At 38.5% G+C, this 16,625-nt stretch overlaps 2 protein-coding genes across 8 annotated transcripts in view; one reads left to right on the plus strand and one right to left on the minus strand.

The window, feature by feature from the left end:
* Nucleotides 1–291: 291 nt before the first annotated feature.
* On the plus strand, nt 292–787 carry LOC120800557 (retinal cone rhodopsin-sensitive cGMP 3',5'-cyclic phosphodiesterase subunit gamma-like). Its single transcript, XM_040146747.1, has 2 exons — nt 292–401; nt 568–787. The coding sequence occupies exons 1-2, from the start codon at nt 292–294 to the stop codon at nt 683–685; spliced, it is 228 nt and encodes a 75-aa protein (XP_040002681.1). The 3' UTR covers nt 686–787.
* Nucleotides 788–4,139: 3,352 nt separating this feature from the next.
* The window catches only part of rbfox2 (RNA binding fox-1 homolog 2), a 35,079-nt gene continuing 22,593 nt past the window's right edge, over nt 4,140–16,625 (minus strand). For 2 of the 7 annotated variants that reach the window (XM_040145594.1, XM_040145600.1), the window contains 10 exons: nt 16,285–16,452; nt 15,672–15,725; nt 15,454–15,546; nt 11,309–11,396; nt 10,848–10,904; nt 10,563–10,710; nt 9,892–9,937; nt 7,047–7,135; nt 6,755–6,827; nt 4,140–5,790 (listed from right to left, as the gene is read on the minus strand). In XM_040145594.1, the coding sequence (XP_040001528.1) occupies nt 5,746–5,790; nt 6,755–6,827; nt 7,047–7,135; nt 9,892–9,937; nt 10,563–10,710; nt 10,848–10,904; nt 11,309–11,396; nt 15,454–15,546; nt 15,672–15,725; nt 16,285–16,452 (861 nt within the window). In that variant the 3' untranslated portion in view covers nt 4,140–5,745. Of the gene's footprint in view, nt 5,791–6,754; nt 6,828–7,046; nt 7,136–9,410; nt 9,448–9,891; nt 9,938–10,562; nt 10,711–10,847; nt 10,905–11,308; nt 11,397–15,453; nt 15,547–15,671; nt 15,726–16,284; nt 16,456–16,625 lie in introns of those variants that run through there. The other 5 variants (XM_040145593.1, XM_040145598.1, XM_040145595.1 and 2 more) reach the window with 4 other exon arrangements.

Below are 16,625 nucleotides of genomic sequence, written 5' to 3' on the forward strand. Positions count from 1 at the left end.
TATGGAATTAGGTGAACTAAATCATATCCTGGTCTCAAGATGCACAGCCTGTAACTTGGCCAAGAATAATCTTTAAAGCCAAGGAGTAAAAATAGACAAAGCTGTTTGAGTAACAGGGTCTTAAGGAGCTGTATGACGGCTTTAGTCTATAATTTGACCTAACCTGGGGGTGTTACATCATCATCATCAAGCACAGGGCAGCGGGGGCTTAGGGGAAGAGAGGAGGAAGGGTCTTTAACATCAAGACTAACTCATTCACTTTTAACTCTTTTTCTCTCAGTGCGGAAGAAGATGGCAGACACAGCTGTTGCAGCTCCCGCTGACAAGAAGGCACCTCCCAAGTTCAAGCAGAGGGCCGCTCGCACCTTCAAGAGCAAGGCCCCTAAACCAGGCCAGAAGGGGTAAGCTGGACTTCGAAGTCACCATGTGTTTCCATTCTTGTATGGGTGTTTTTAGTTAAGTAAAGGATATGAATACTTCTTCCACCACTGTAAGTCACATACCAAATAAAAGGACCTAAGTGCAACATTCCCGGGAAATTAAGACATGCTTTTTTTTCTTTTTCAGATTCGGAGACGACATCCCTGGCATGGAGGGTCTTGGCACAGACATCACAGTGGTTTGCCCATGGGAAGCATTTGGGGACATGGAGCTCAGCGACCTGGCGAAATATGGAATTGTCTAGAAGTCCTCCCATGTCTTTCCCACAACTATTTTACCTCCCCACACTGATTTTCCATCGCCCAGTCTTACTCCCGCTCTCGGTCGCCCTGTTCTCCTTCACCTCCCTAAAATACCTGACCTGATGTCTGTCATTGTGTTAGGCCCACATGGGTTTGGGGAAACACTGCACAAAAATTAATACCCCAAATTGATCCAAAAAAAAAAAAAAGGCTAATCTAATTTTAACATTATATATTGAAATTATTTATTTATACATGCTTCACTGAGGTGTCCATGCTTCCTCCCCCATCCTTTGCACGTGGCTCGTGCATCTCTGAGAAACAATATACTAAATCTATTGTAAGCAGTTTGATAATTGTTGTTGGTGCACCACTAAATACTTTCTCCTCTCCTCCCTTTTCCACTCCAAGACCCCCCCCCCCTCTTTGGAGCTATTCCTTTTTAATGTACAGCTGTTTGTGAAAGATATGTGAAATATATATTTTTATTTTTATGAACTATGAATGTATATTTGTTTGCACTGTGAATATGAATTGGGAAGAACAGCTAAACAGAACTGTCAATAAATATTTTCCCCAAAGAAATGTCTTCTTTAAGCACACCATATAAATGATAATTAATGATTATTAAATATATATAAATATTTATGGGAATTGATACCAGCATACGTCATTACACCTGCATTATTAATTCTATTATCAATGTTTTTAGCAATGCCAGCAGGCAGGCTTTGAGGATGGCAATGTCAGCTGGTCAGTCTACTACTTTTGTCCAGACAAATATCAATTTCATGAAATTTTGTACACTGCTCTCGGGATAATGTATCCTACTGATTTTGGTGATCCCTTGGGTTTTCCTCTGGTGCCACCACGAGGTTGAACTTTGTGGTTTCAATTGAAATATTTTGTCAACTATTGGGTGGATTTCCATAAAATTTGGCTGACATTCTTGCCGTCCCCGAGATGACTTGTACTTACTTTGGTGATCCTTCATTTTCCATATAGCACCAAATTATTTATTTGTCCAATACTTAAGTTTGAGACCAAATACACTCAAAGGTTATGACATACGCATCAGCCTCAGCTGTAGATGAACTTTGTGTTTAGTGCTAATTAACAAATGTTAGTTGATGCTGAACATTTAAACATTATAGCTGCTAAACATTAGGATATTAGTATTGTCATTGTGAGCATGTAGGCATGTAGCTCGAAACACTGCAAATACAGCCTCACATAGCTAGTAGCATTACCGTAGACTAGTCAGCACTATGCGTAATGTCACTCGTCGTGCTTTATGATCCGCTTTAGCTTCTTTCAGCTCATGGTTTTTCCAGCCTGCAACTTTACTGTTTTGGTTCACTCTCATCAGCTTGATTTCCAGCTGCAGCCGGCAGCTGTTTTAAATAAAAAGCTCTGATAAACACAGTGTATGCTAACACTACCTGCCTGACACCAAACCTTGACGCTAGGTCTGTATTGTGTTTACAGGCTCCTGTCCACTGCCCACAAGTAGCCAACAAAATAATTTGCAGGGTTAAAGCAACTATACTGACTTAGTATTTAAATTAATGATCAGCACTCACATACTTTCACTGTCTGTGTTTAAAATAATATGAGAAACTACAAAATAATGCTCACCCATTTTACTAAATAAATACAATACTAAAAGAAAACAACGTGAAAGCTTGATCACAACAAAACAACACCAAATCATTTTTATATAAAACATTTTATATGGACATTCAATAACAAAAAAACATAATGGCAGTCAAGGGGGATATAGACATGACAGTTGGCTAGGACTGATCATTGAGAAACCATAGCAACTATGAAGAATGGCCACATAGTTATAATACAGTGGCAAGAAAACCACAACAAGAAAATTATTTTTGTGCGGCAGCCATTTTGTTGTCAGCAGGCCTTTTTGCCAAACAGCACTGTGCTCTTTTTCGTGTTAACTAGCTTCAAACTGCTAGCTGCCTGTCATTCTCCATGGAGTTTAGTGGTAAAGAAGAACACGACTTGGCTCGGCTGCTCAGGAGTCAAATATGAAAGACACAAGATTCATGCAAAACTTTTTTTTTTTTTTTTTTTTTTTTTTGACTTGACAAGACTCGCTCATGCTGGTTTTTCCATGTCTTCAGTGGCTCCAAAAGTCCATCTATGTGTATTCTGTGTAGCACTGCTCAAGTTGGGAACCAGAACGTGCTAGGGACTGTTAGTTAGCATCTTTGGCTAGGTTTTCTTTTTTTTTTTTTTTTTGTCCAGACCACATTCTATATTATTATGGAGATATATAAAAAAAATGTTAAATGTCATGAGCAAATCCAACAGCAGCACATTTAATGTAAAAAAAAAGCATCTTATAGACCTGCATGTTTTTCAAAGTTTGAGAAGTGGAAAACACAACAGTAGCTTTGAAATTAGTTCACGGCTAAAAAAACAGAACTGCTCCATTTTACACACAACTTAGATCATATCCCACAATGACATTTTGTTTTTTGCCATTTCGGAATATTAAAGGACCGGTATGTAGGATTTATGGGGATCTATTGGCAGAAAAAACGGAATATGAAAACATAATATATTCGTAACTATGTTTTCATCAGTGTACAATTACCTGAAACTAAGAATCGTTTTTTCGTTGGCTTAAAATGAGCCCTTCATATCTACATAGGGAGCGGGTCCTTTTCCATGGCTCACCATGTTGCACTGCCATGTTTCTACAGTAGCTCAGAAGGGACCAAACACTGGCTCTAGAGAGGGCCTTTCGTGTTTTTTTAAATTAACGTAAACACTTGGAAGGGGAGGGGTATTCAGTTGGTTGCAATTTGCAACCTCACCTCTAGATGCCACTAAATCCTACACACTGGTCCTTTAACCTGCGATGTACCAGATATAACATTTTCAGACATTTTAGCGGATATCTTCAAATAAACCTGGAGCGGCCACACTGGCCAAGCTGACAGATTTCCCCTCTGAAATGTACGGAGTCTGCATTAAGTAAAAACTATTACAAAATGAAAAACTGAAAAAGAAAAGAATGAAGTTGGTTTTAACCAAAGTGCTACGGGCATATGTTCATTCTTTCCAAATGTCTCAGTCACCTGCAAAATAAATGACATAAAAGGAAAAAAAAAAAATCCAGGCGTTCCTGCATATATTGAAATATAATTAAATGTAATGCTAGAGGATCCTATAATTCAACCAAAAAACAAAACGAATAAAACATCAGCCTGGTATGACTGAATATTTAACTGAGAAGGCTAAAGTTTGGTAGTGTTACATGCATACCTCTAGTCTATCACTACTCAGGTACGCTCTCAACTCAAGACCTTGCACCTTACTGAAGAAGGAACAACACTTACAGATTATATATATATATATATATATATATATATATATATATATATATATATATATATATATATATATATATAAAACAAGATGAAAGAAAGTAAATAAAGACAGCAATAGGATTATCAAGGATTATGATAATAGTAACAAAGATTATATATTTATACATACGCCAGAAAAATGTGCTTTCTACAAATCTTTGGAACAAAAACAAAAGCCAAAAAAAAAAAGCCACGTTTTGGAAATACAACAGTATAGAAATATGCACAATAGTAAGGAGTTTTGCATTTAAATATTTTCTATTAACTCACTGACAGAATCTCTCTCTTGCTCAGTAATTGCTGCTGGCAGCGTCCCGAACACAATTACCAACCACAGTATGTTTTAGGAAGACTCATTCAATGTTGTACTTTGCTCTATAAAAGATGGAGCGGGAGGGGAAAATCCAAATAATAAAGTTTCTATATTAAATAATCAAGAAATACTTGAACCCCAGGGTTGTGGATGGAGGATTAATTTGGATCTAAATCTAAAATCAACTGAACGAGAAAAAGTTGTTCAGTGTAGTGTTACACTTTCTGTAGTGTTTAGTGGTGGCTGCACACAGAGTGTAGTGAAATCCTGTGCATGAGAAGGATGAAGTGAGACTATAGATGTGTCATATGGTCAAAAGGTGGAATATTATAGTTTAATAGATGATCATTTTCTGATTTCACTGTTTAATCTACATGTCCCATAACAGTAGTGGCTGCTGTGTAGCTGAGTCAAACAAAAATAATGGTTTAATAAGAATAATTATGAGAATAATTACAATAATAATAATAATTTGGTAAGTTTTTTTCTCTAAACTAATTTCTTTGCATATCATAACAATTTTAAGTTTAAAGGTTCACCATTTCCACATACTAAGAAAACTTGAGGTAAGGAACAGCTCTAATAACCCTCCCTCCTTCAGCTTTCGGACGTGATTTCTGTAGCGTTATAAACCATCGCATCATCTCTCCAAGTTGCCATGTTCAGTCTCCCTCTACCAGAATACAACGAGAATGGAAATCCTCCCTCATTACTATACGCCCACGTTAAGGAGGAATAATAAAATCCATCCGTGGTTGTTTTATCATTTTAGTGACTCGTCATTCAGGTTCAAAATGTTTCTAGATGCTCTTTCGATGCACCTTCCTGCTTCCTACTGCTCCAACCGCTTTGTGAACACCTCGATTTCTTGCTTCTCTCTCTTTTTCCTTATATGTCGAGTGTGTGCAGGCCACACAGCACTGAGCACTTTTTTCATACATGGTTGACAGCTGTTTTAATGTCAGTTATCCACATAAAGCCTTTGGAAGAACATCTTGGCTCCATCCCGAGTATGCTGCGGAGTGCAGAGGGAATAAGGGGGGGAGGGGACTATAATACAGCCGTGCAATAGGGAAGGTGGCCATTTTAAGTCTTTACTTTTTTCTTCTTCTTTTTTTTTTTTTTTTTTTAAATGTAAAGGCCATCTGTCAGTCTTTAATACAGCATTCCTCTATTTCTGTAGTAGCCTATATAAGAAAATGTGGGACTGCTTTGGGTGGGGATCATAAATTTCTTTGTTGTGGTTTACTCCACACTTTAAAACTGGGTGCAGTCCACCTCCACCACAACAGAGGGAGCTCTTTTAGAGTAATTCAATGCAAGAGAGGAGCTCCTGGGAAATATGGTGTCCTTAGTAAGGGGCAAATCTACTGTAGCCTCCCCTGTACAGCGTGGCCTGTAAAACAACAAACATTTAGTGAATAAAATCTTTCACCACATTCAAAATGACACTGTTCATAAAAGGATAAGGCTGGTAATATTCTACATTGTCCTTATTGTTAATAAATCCCATGGAAAGACAACAATGAATTGATCTCACAACGACTACTAAGTACTGTTTGTGTAGCCAAAATCAGGAGTTTATTTTGAGTCACACTCACATAAACCATCTGGGTCATAGCCACATTAACCTGCTAAGGGCCATGGGCCAAAAATTAACCCCGAGTTCCTCCCACTATTTGTGCAACACTACTGTACTGATTTTTTTTTTTCTTTGCAGGAATACTACTTGGCTCCAGATTTGCTCTGTGATAATTTAGAAGACATTAATTTAGTCTTATAACTAGGTCTTCACACAAGGACACTCTTCAAGACCCACCTTCAGGCCCCAGTCATTTCAGCTGATATTCTGTTGGTTTTTTTTATAGTACATATTCCGAAACCAAATTTCAATCAAGTTAGAACAAGTCATTTGATTTACCAAACAGGCAGGTGCTGTCAAGAGTTTGTCCCAGAGCAGTTGCCTGTTTTACCCAGTTTGTAATCCAGCCTTGGTCTTAGTGGTGTAAACACAAAAAGGACAATATGGAATGCATAATATGTGGCTAAAATATTTTCCAAAAAATGTACTACTTAGTCCTTTTAGAAGAACACTTGCTCAAATCTACAGTACCCAGTTGTTTTAGCAAATTGCAGAGCCTTTTTTAAAAACTGAACTAAAATTAAACCCTTTCTTAAAGACTGCATCTTAAGTAGGAACTAATGGGCTTTTGGCTCAGTGCCCCAGACATGGTGGGGAAGTACTTAGAGGTTGAAGAATGTATTGACAGTTTTCGTATTTTGACTGAATTTCTTGACAATAAGAAAAATATAGAATAATGTCAGTCTTATCCTTTATATCAGAAAATATTTGGGCTTACCATGGCTCCAACACCATAGGCAGCCGGGGCGAGTGCAGCATGGTACGGGTCTGCCGTGTAAACTCGTCCGTAGCTGTCAAAAAAAGCCAATATATCAAGCATTATGTAACACATAACATTTAAAAGGAAAAATAAGCAATGCATATCCGTATAAAGGACAAATTGACTAATGTACTCGAAAAGTCATTTCCTGGCAAGTGCTTTGTATAGGCTCCAAACCGTCTCAAGACCTAGTTCTGCAGGTGTTGGCCTGTCAGATCAGGCTCTAAGACTTCCTGAACAGCCCACTTACCTGTCACTGTAAGCTGCCGCTGCAGCCGCTGCTGCTGCCGGAGTCGCTACCGCAGCCGGCTGGGCGTAACGATACGCTGCATAGCCCCCCTGTGAGGAGGCGATGAAGAGGAGAGAGGGGGAAGAAGGGGACATCGTGTGCAACAGAGGAGAGAGAGATACAATAAAGGCAGAGGCGGGAAGGGACAGAAAGAAGAGTAAATTCTTGTTAAAAGTTTGCTGTTATTCCTCTGCAGACTAACAGACTATAGTCAATCTAAAGGGTTACATTGTGAGAAAAACTGCTGAGAAGAGAGCGAAAGATTAACAAGCAGACAGTCAGCACAACTGGCTAATCTGGTGCAGTACAGCATTCACAAGGATGTAGCTCAGGCTCTGCGTGTGTCTCTCCCTCCATGACAAACCCAGGAAGACAAATCCTCGGTAGTACTCTGCGTGTTTTACTGTTTTTAAATCATCATTTAAGTGCATTACTTTTCCCGCTGTGCGTTGGACATGAAGGGAGAGAGATTTCATACCCATAACTGTGCCCCATCCCACTTCCCCTACCAAAAACACACAGTTAAAGAAAGGGGAAGGGGCGGCAGGATGATTGTGTCATTATTAAGTTTGGATGGACAGCTGATGAACAGACACAAAAAAAAACTACAGATGTAAGAAGGCAGTCAGCCAGTTGGATTAAAAAAGGGAACACACACACACACACACACACACACACACACACACACACACACACACACACACACACACACACACACTCTCTCACGTAGCCAGCAACCAGTCAATGACAGACACAGCATGCTTTCCCAAACTCAGAACATACAGTGTATTAGGCCAAACATCCCTATAAAAAAATGCAAAAACAAACACACACCGCTGCATTCTACCCTAAAGAATCAGTCACGACCATGTCCCTGCATTCAGGACCACACAGTTGCTGCTATGGGAAGAAGGCTGGACCGGGTGAGGTGGGGGAGAGGAAGGAAAGGAGGAAGAGGAGGAAGGGGTGACTGAGAGGAGAAGAAGATGACATGGTGGCAAAGAGAGAGGAGGTGATATAATCTGATATAGAACATAGGACAGAAGGAAGAGAAGTTACAGAACATAGCGAGACTAGACAAAGAAAAATAAAAGGCAGCAGAAAAGGACAGAAAGATACGCTTGAAGCTAAACAAGGTGACTTGAAGACTACAGGAAAGGTTCCATTTGTTGTCTGAAGAAGGACAGAAGACAGAATGAACAGAGTGAGAGGAAGTGGAAGAAAGAGTGACAGAAAGGGGGGGTCTTTGAAAGAGAAGAAAAGGGTGGGAGGAAATAAGGGGGACTGGGGGAGGAGTCAGCCTTGTAAGTATGTCTGCATGCTGACACTGATTCAGTTAGCATGCCACAAGTGAAACAGATAGGGAGATTCCTGGAAGGGGTCTGAATTAACTGCTCATAGAACGAATACTCTTGTCCTACATCCCTCTGACTACTGGATAGTCTCAGGTTTTAGTGCCATTATTCATGTCTTATTTATTTCACGTCCTGTTTGTATTTCAAATCATGACAATGACAATGCAGCTTGCTAATACATTATAATTTTTACTAATGTGCATGATATGTAACATTTGTGTATTGTATGCAAGCTTCTGCATCTTCAAGGGGTGATGAAAAAGTATAAAAGTGTAACAAAATGACAAAATGTCCTGGCATGAAAAATGGCATCATCTGCTTTTTTCCCTTTTTTTCCCTGAATTATCCCAGTTTTGCATACTTGTTTTTACATGTTTTCTGATCTTGGTATAAAAGTGTGTGATGACATTTTCAAATAATAAGATACAATGTCAATTGGTTTTAATGTATCTTGCTTCAAGAAAATAATGAAACGTATCAAATTCATAGACGGATTTTGCTGTGAGGTGGTAACACAGGGGCGATGCCAAAATAAAACAAATGCCGTTGTTTTCACACTGAGGAGAGAAGTCAGTTGGTTTATAAAATGGGCATAGTCAGCTGGATGTATTGTCATGGAATAGACTTCAAAACTTTACCACCAGTGCAGAATTTGGTTAAAGAAAGTGACCCACTGATCAAGTACTGACCTCCTCCTGCATCTGATTTTGCCCTAAAATGAAGATCCATTTCTCCTGAAGAGATTTTGTGAATAAATGTTTTTACGTTGTATATTCTCTATGAATCCAGATTTAAACTTAATTCTTTTCTCCCCCTTCCGCAACTCCACCCAAGTCAGAATCCAGTGAGTTAGTAGAAGAAGACAGAGAAGGCATTTCAATCTCAGATGGTCAATAATGTCTAGCAGCACGCAGTCATTGGAGACGAGGAGGATGCACACTGGCTCTCACACAGAGTGTGTAAACCCTACCTGGGGCAATCTGCCACTAATGTCCTGAAACACTAGTCTACAGAGAGAACAGAAACAACTATTGTCAACCTGGTCACACACGCGCACACACACGCACACACACACACACACACACCATTACACACACAGACACACACTCATAATCAAATTGGTACGAACTAACTCACAAATACACAGAGACAAACCCTAGAGGAGTCTACTCATGAATGAACACATGATTAAAGTGTGTGTGCCGGACTGTTCATGTTTCTACATTTGTATGTATTAGATGGATGGAGCATACTGGATGAAACTGAACATAATTTGATCATTTACGATTAGGGTATAAAGATTAAATGTCTCTCTTTGATGAATGAAAACACCCAAAAGTACACGTCTCTACGGGTTTGGTCCGTGCCGTTTCACACTTGAAAACCCACAGGCAAGAGGGGGAAAACGTAGGTGAGGAGTGAGGCAGTAGAGGGGAGAGAGGTATACTTACATAGAGATCGGCCGCACTGTAAAAACCATCCTGATAGGCCATCACGCTGAGAGAGAGACGAGAAAGGAAAGGAAGAAAGAAAAGGAGAGAATACAGAGGAGTGGTGGTGGAATGTCGAAACAAACAAACAAAAAAAAATTGTGTGTGATGCGCCACCATGTGGGCATTGCACAAAACAACAAAACAAGAGTGACAATTGAGGGAGAGAGAGGTGAGAAAACGGTGCCAAACAGATTGTGAAAGAGAGAAGAGAAAGAAGGGTGAGATTATTACACACCGTGCAACATGCAAGACAAAATACCACCTCTTTGTATATTAATGCACTGACTTAAGAGTGATACTAAGGTTACTTCAGCCGGTAAGTCAAACATCTATTAAAGGGAATATTATTAAATTTGATATTACTGCACTAAAGGGTCATAATCATTACCACTTTTGAGGTACAAGGAAATGGTATTTCCGCTCATCAAGCAATCAATGTCATTATGTCAATACAAAAACATATTAAAACACACAGCATGCACAATTATAAAGTACTGTTTTTAACTAAGTGAAGACATGCATTTAGGAAGACCTTCCTATGTGTAACAATACACTGTGTCTACTTTTCATCATCAATAGCACTTTACCAGTGTAGTTATCAGTTTTTATTTATGTTTATGTGTGTTTACCCGGGGTATGTAGGGATGGCAGGTTGTGGCACAGCTGCCCTGACCGCACTGTAGACGGGCCGGGCACGACCCCGGAGATGAGTGCCTCGAAAGGTCGCAGCAGTGGAAGCAGCTGCTGCTGCCGCTGCTTGGTATGGGAACCCTGGTACTGAGCGAGAGAGGGAGAGAGTAATGATGACAGAAAGAGTAGCTTCTATTATTATTGCTAATTTCCCCTCCCCCGTAATTTGTAAATCCTGTCTCCATCTGTCTTTTTGAGTATAAAGATAATACGTGTTTTCTTACCTGTATAGAGCTCGGGACTGTACATCGCTCCAACCATGGGGCTCAACTTCCACCCAGCTGTAGTCAACAAAAAAATGCAACCTATGTTTAAAGCAATATTTCAAAGGAAACACACTGAACCCACTAGACATTTTTACGACTTGGGCTTTTGTTCAAAAAAATCTTCCTGACAAAGTTTCCTGACTGTTAGTCTGGACAGGGCACATCTGTGAGAGCTTTTCACTCAGTGTCACTACTTGGGAAAGGCAATTCACTGTTATATTGACTTATTTTAAGTTAAATCCTCGTGATTGTGATATGTTTGGTCTGATATAATGCATAAAACAGTGCATTGCATTAACATAAATTGGAGTATTTAAAATATAATTAATATTGTGATGTTGATTTCAGCCATATTGCATAGCATTAGCCACTGTGAATCAAGTGTTTGAACAGAGCTAGAAGTGTGCGAAATGCGCTACCATATGGAAGAGCAGCGAGGCCTTCTCCGTTAGAGTACGGTGTGGTCATCTTCTTGTTCGTCATCACTCTGGCTGTGGCATTATTGACCTGGACACCAGAAAAGAGGTCAGAGGCTAATTTGATTTAACCTACTTCCTTACATACACATGTATTGAGGAATGATCAAAATGATGCAGTGCCCAATTACGTTAAAGTCTGTGGTTTATGCCTTCTAAAGCTGAACGTATTCCCTTACGCATAATGGATATATGATCAGAGATTTCATATTAATCTTGTACTTGAAGTGTGAGGTGTCATTATACATATATATATATATATAAGTTTTTTACTTATGACAGAGGTTAATTCTGTTGATGAGCAGCGATGGTATTTGATGCATGCGCTTCTTTTGAAGGAGAAAGACATTGAAAACAAGGATCCTGGTGAGTATTCAGGCAGTTTTGCACACAAACAATGCAACCATTGGCACACAGACAAAGAAAACTAAATATTTCAGAACAGAGGCATTCAAAAAGAAATCCAAGACCATTATGTTGCTACCTTTAAAAAAATTAAAAAAATAAAAGGAGGGAAAAAGAAGGTGAATTAAGCAGCAGATTCATCAGTTGAACACAATGCAAAAAACATCAATCGAAGAGTTTATACAAAAATTACACGCAGCCAATCAAGAGCGCATCACATCACCAGAGGTGAGCAAAACTAGCCAATCAGCAAGCATCAGATGCAGCAAGAGACCAATCAAAAAAGGCTGGCAGCCCTCCCAATCAAATACACATCATACAGAAAGAGGAGGAAGGGGAGGGAGAGAGAACGACAGCGAAAAGACAGAAATATAGAGGGATGCAGGAGGAAGAGCCAGTCCACATGAAAAGACACGGAAAAAACACGTACATGATGTGGAGAAGAGAGAGACAGAGAAAGTGAATAATCCATCCAAATGTGCAAATCTTCTAATGAACAAACAGAAAACAACAAGATGCGGTACACACATACAAAATACATCTGACCATTTGCCTACATTGGATCTAACTGTACATGAGCAACGATGGAGAAATGATAAATGGAGCAAGAACGAATACAGAGAGAGAACAGTTTAGATAAAAGACAGAGAGGATGGGGGATGCAAATATCATTCCTCAAAAAAAGAAAAAAAAAGAAAAAAAAAAAAAAATCAAATCAAACCATTGTTGTGAAACACTGCCAGGCATTCCAGATCAGTGTCGCACACCAGAAAAACCTCAAAGCACACAACCACCAACAGATACCATCCAGAACCAAACTGATCAAAAAGTAAAAACAAGGATCATAAAAAAAGCTGCCGTTACTTATTCGGTGGCTCAGTTTTCTTTTCTGGGGTCTACAAATTATTTGATGGCAGCTTTTTTCCTTCTTAAAAGTCGCAAATCCTAACATTGTACATATTAGATATAAAAAGTAGATTTGCTTTAAAATAGAGTATACGTGCATCTTCTTTGGGGCACACACTATTCATCCACATGTATTTCTTTGTTTTGAATGTTAAATCTTAACAGCCGTACCTCTACAACTGTCTGCAGTCTACAAAGTGGCACAGAGAGTCATAATCAAGTACTACAGTACACCACGATATACAGACAACTATTACCCTCTCTCCAGTAAAGCTAACATAGCACTCATGCTTCAGCATGCTGTCCCACTAAGGTGCAAAAATGCAGCTATTGGCTGACACATGACACAGAGAGATGACATAGTACTATATGACGTCATACAGATGACGAGAAAGAGAGTAAACCATGCAGGATACAGCTCTGGAATTAAATGCTGAATGCAGTTAGAGAGGTGATTGGAATGAATGCATAAGAAGTGGTAGTCATAGTTGTTGCACTTGCAGATAGATGCAGTACATTCAGTTATACAAGTGGCCTTTGTAATGCCATGCGGTCAATGGCTAATCTCGTAATCGTTTCATTCACCACCTCCCCAATCAATCACAGGATTAGCCAATCAGGTTCTGTCAATCAATCAATCAATCAATCAACCAAATCAATCAACCAATCAATCAATCAATCAATCAATCAATCAATCAATCAATCAATCAATCAATCAATCAATCAATCAATCAATCAATCAATCAATCAATCAATCAATCAATCAATCAATCAATCAATCAATCAATCAATCAATCAATCAATCAATCAATCAATCAATCAATCAATCAATCAATCAATCAATCAATCAATCAATCAATCAATCAATCAATCAATCAATCAATCAATCAATCAATCAATCAATCAATCAATCAATCAATCAATCAATCAATCAATCAATCAATCAATCAATCAATCAATCAATCAATCAATCAATCAATCAATCAATCAATCAATCAATCAATCAATCAATCAATCAATCAATCAATCAATCAATCAATCAATCAATCAATCAATCAATCAATCAATCAATCAATCAATCAATCAATCAATCAATCAATCAATCAATCAATCAATCAATCAATCAATCAATCAATCAATCAATCAATCAATCAATGAATCAATCAATCAATCAATCAATCAATCAATCAATCAATCCATCAATCAATCAATCAATCAATCAATCAATCAATCAATCAATCAATCAATCAATCAATCAATCAATCAATCAATCAATCAATCAATCAATCAATCAATCAATCAATCAATCAATCAATCAATCAATCAATCAATCAATCAATCAATCAATCAATCAATCAATCAATCAATCAATCAATCAATCAATCAATCAATCAATCAATCAATCAATCAATCAATCAATCAATCAATCAATCAATCAATCAATCAATCAATCAATCAATCAATCAATCAATCAATCAATCAATCAATCAATCAATCAATCAATCAATCAATCAATCAATCAATCAATCAATCAATCAATCAATCAATCAATCAATCAATCAATCAATCAATCAATCAATCAATCAATCAATCAATCAATCAATCAATCAATCAATCAATCAATCAACCAAATCAATCAACCAATCAAGCTCCCTTCAGTAAAGGAGTCTTTCATTTGGGTGTTGGGTGCATTTTATTTCATTTGGACAGATGGGGTGGGGGGAGGGGTCATTCAAAGATGATGCCATGTGTACACAACTTACCGTTGCCAGGGAAACGGCGTGAGGACACGCGAGCAGTTACCGTGGAGACTGACAACAACAACAACATACAAAAATCATCAGGGAAATAGAGAAAATATATGTAAGAAAGAAATGATGAACCAAAAAAAAAAAAAAAAAAAAAAAAAAAAAAAAAAAAAAAAAAAAAAAAAAAAAAAAAAAAAAAAAAAAAAAAAAAAAAAAAAAAAAAAAAAAAAAAAAAAAAAAAAAAAAAAAAAAAAAAAAAAAAAAAAAAAAAAAAAAAAAAAAAAAAAAAAAAAAAAAAAAAAAAAAAAAAAAAAAAAAAAAAAAAAAAAAAAAAAAAAAAAAAAAAAAAAAAAAAAAAAAAAAAAAAAAAAAAAAAAAAAAAAAAAAAAAAAAAAAAAAACCAAGACGACATCTGACCTTATGATCCATCCATGCAACATACAGTAGCCTCTTACAGACACCAGCAAGCACTATTTTTTTTTTTTGAGAGGAAAATAACTGAGAGGCCATTAACTGCCCTTCCCAGTCGTAAATGTAAACGTAAACCAAAAATGGCCACTCATCATGATCATGGAAGAAGTGATGATGGTGATGGAAAAGGTGCAGGAAAACAAAAACAATTAAGATCCTACATGCCGTGTGAGAAGCGGATATCGTCAGCAACAGTGTCATAGTGACGTCTCACCGGCCATGCCTGTTGTGTAGTCACTCCACCCAGCATGCTTTGCAAACCACACAGCTTTAAGATCAAGGTGCAATGGACAGCCCAGAACATCAACAACAAGACCAAACAACAGCATAAACATCGACAGGAAGTGCCGTCAAGAGAGACGTGTGTGTGCGCGGCACCACTGCACCATGCTATAGTGAAGCCAGAGGGGTTAGAGTTGAACACATATCACAGCCATCCGGAAACCTTCTCTGGGGCAGAAACGACCAGAACAACTCATTCTCAGTGTCGGACATGGGAGGGAAAACGGAGGAGAAAATGGTCACTTATTCAAAAAAGGGGCGAGGGTGGTGAGTTACCTCAATTTTACGTCCTTCCACCAGCGTACCGTGAAGCTTCTCTCTGGCCCTCTCGGCATCTGCACTTGACTCGAATGTTACAAAACCGAAGCCCTGCGAGCAGAGGAGACACGAGAATGGAAAAAGAAAAGGAGGGGGGGAGTGAGAGAGTGTTATAAACAGTTAAGGTTTTGTGAACATCATTTGTGTTAGAAATTAGGTGTTTTCCAGTGCCCTACCTTGGATCCCCTCTCATTGAAAATGATCTCGACATCGAGGATTTTGCCAAATTGCTGAAACAAAAAGGAAGAGGAGGAAAATAAAGAGACCGAACAAGCATGTAAGTCATGTTCTGTATCTTGCCATGGGGTGTCAGCACTGTTCAACCATGATGAGCTGGCACTTGGCCAGTTCTGGTAGCTCTTTTTTCCCCACCACCATATATTCCTTGCCTCTGCTCTTTTCTATGCACCACATTTTAGAGACATTCCTCTCACAAAAACAGCCAAGCACAAGGCCCCATTTTCACACCTGAGTTTAAATAACCAGTCGCCAACTTGATATTCCAAGTAACAGTTTTGGATATTCTGTCAAATATGACAAAACACGATTTCCTTTAGCTGAAACAGATATGACAGAACCCTATATCTATTTTAAAAATATCTCTCAAGGATCATAGGAAATAAACAGTAAAAAGTAATTTGAGGTTAGGGAGGAGTGTTGACGTCACAGGATGGGTCCTTTTAGACATTATTTTTAGTAACTGCATGTTTTTAATCCAAAGCTACTTTTCTGGGTTATTGTTATCTGATGAGGCATTGTGAAAAAAGGAGAATATTCCGGTCTACATACCCCAAACATCTGCCGTAGGTCAGGGTCTCGGAAGCGGAAGGGGATGTTGGACACGTGGAGGCGTTTGGGGGTCCCCTTGGCGTCTGAATCATCCCCAGCGCTCACCCCACCACCTCCTCCTCCTGAGCCAACCCCTGACTGTCCATCAATCTGGGAGGACCCATCCGACTGCTGGGACAGAAGGACATGAAAGACACACAGAGGAGATGAGGAGGGGAAAACAAAGAAGTGATGTCTTAATAGAGTTGTGAGCTCTGATGATAGTGATGCAAAAAAAATTAAAAAACTCTGTAATTTCTCAGATTTTTACTGTTTACACTGTTAACAATGGTTTTCATAAT

Source organism: Xiphias gladius, chromosome 15 (assembly GCF_016859285.1).
Source record: "Xiphias gladius isolate SHS-SW01 ecotype Sanya breed wild chromosome 15, ASM1685928v1, whole genome shotgun sequence".
Classification (NCBI taxonomy): Eukaryota; Metazoa; Chordata; class Actinopteri; order Istiophoriformes; family Xiphiidae; genus Xiphias; species Xiphias gladius.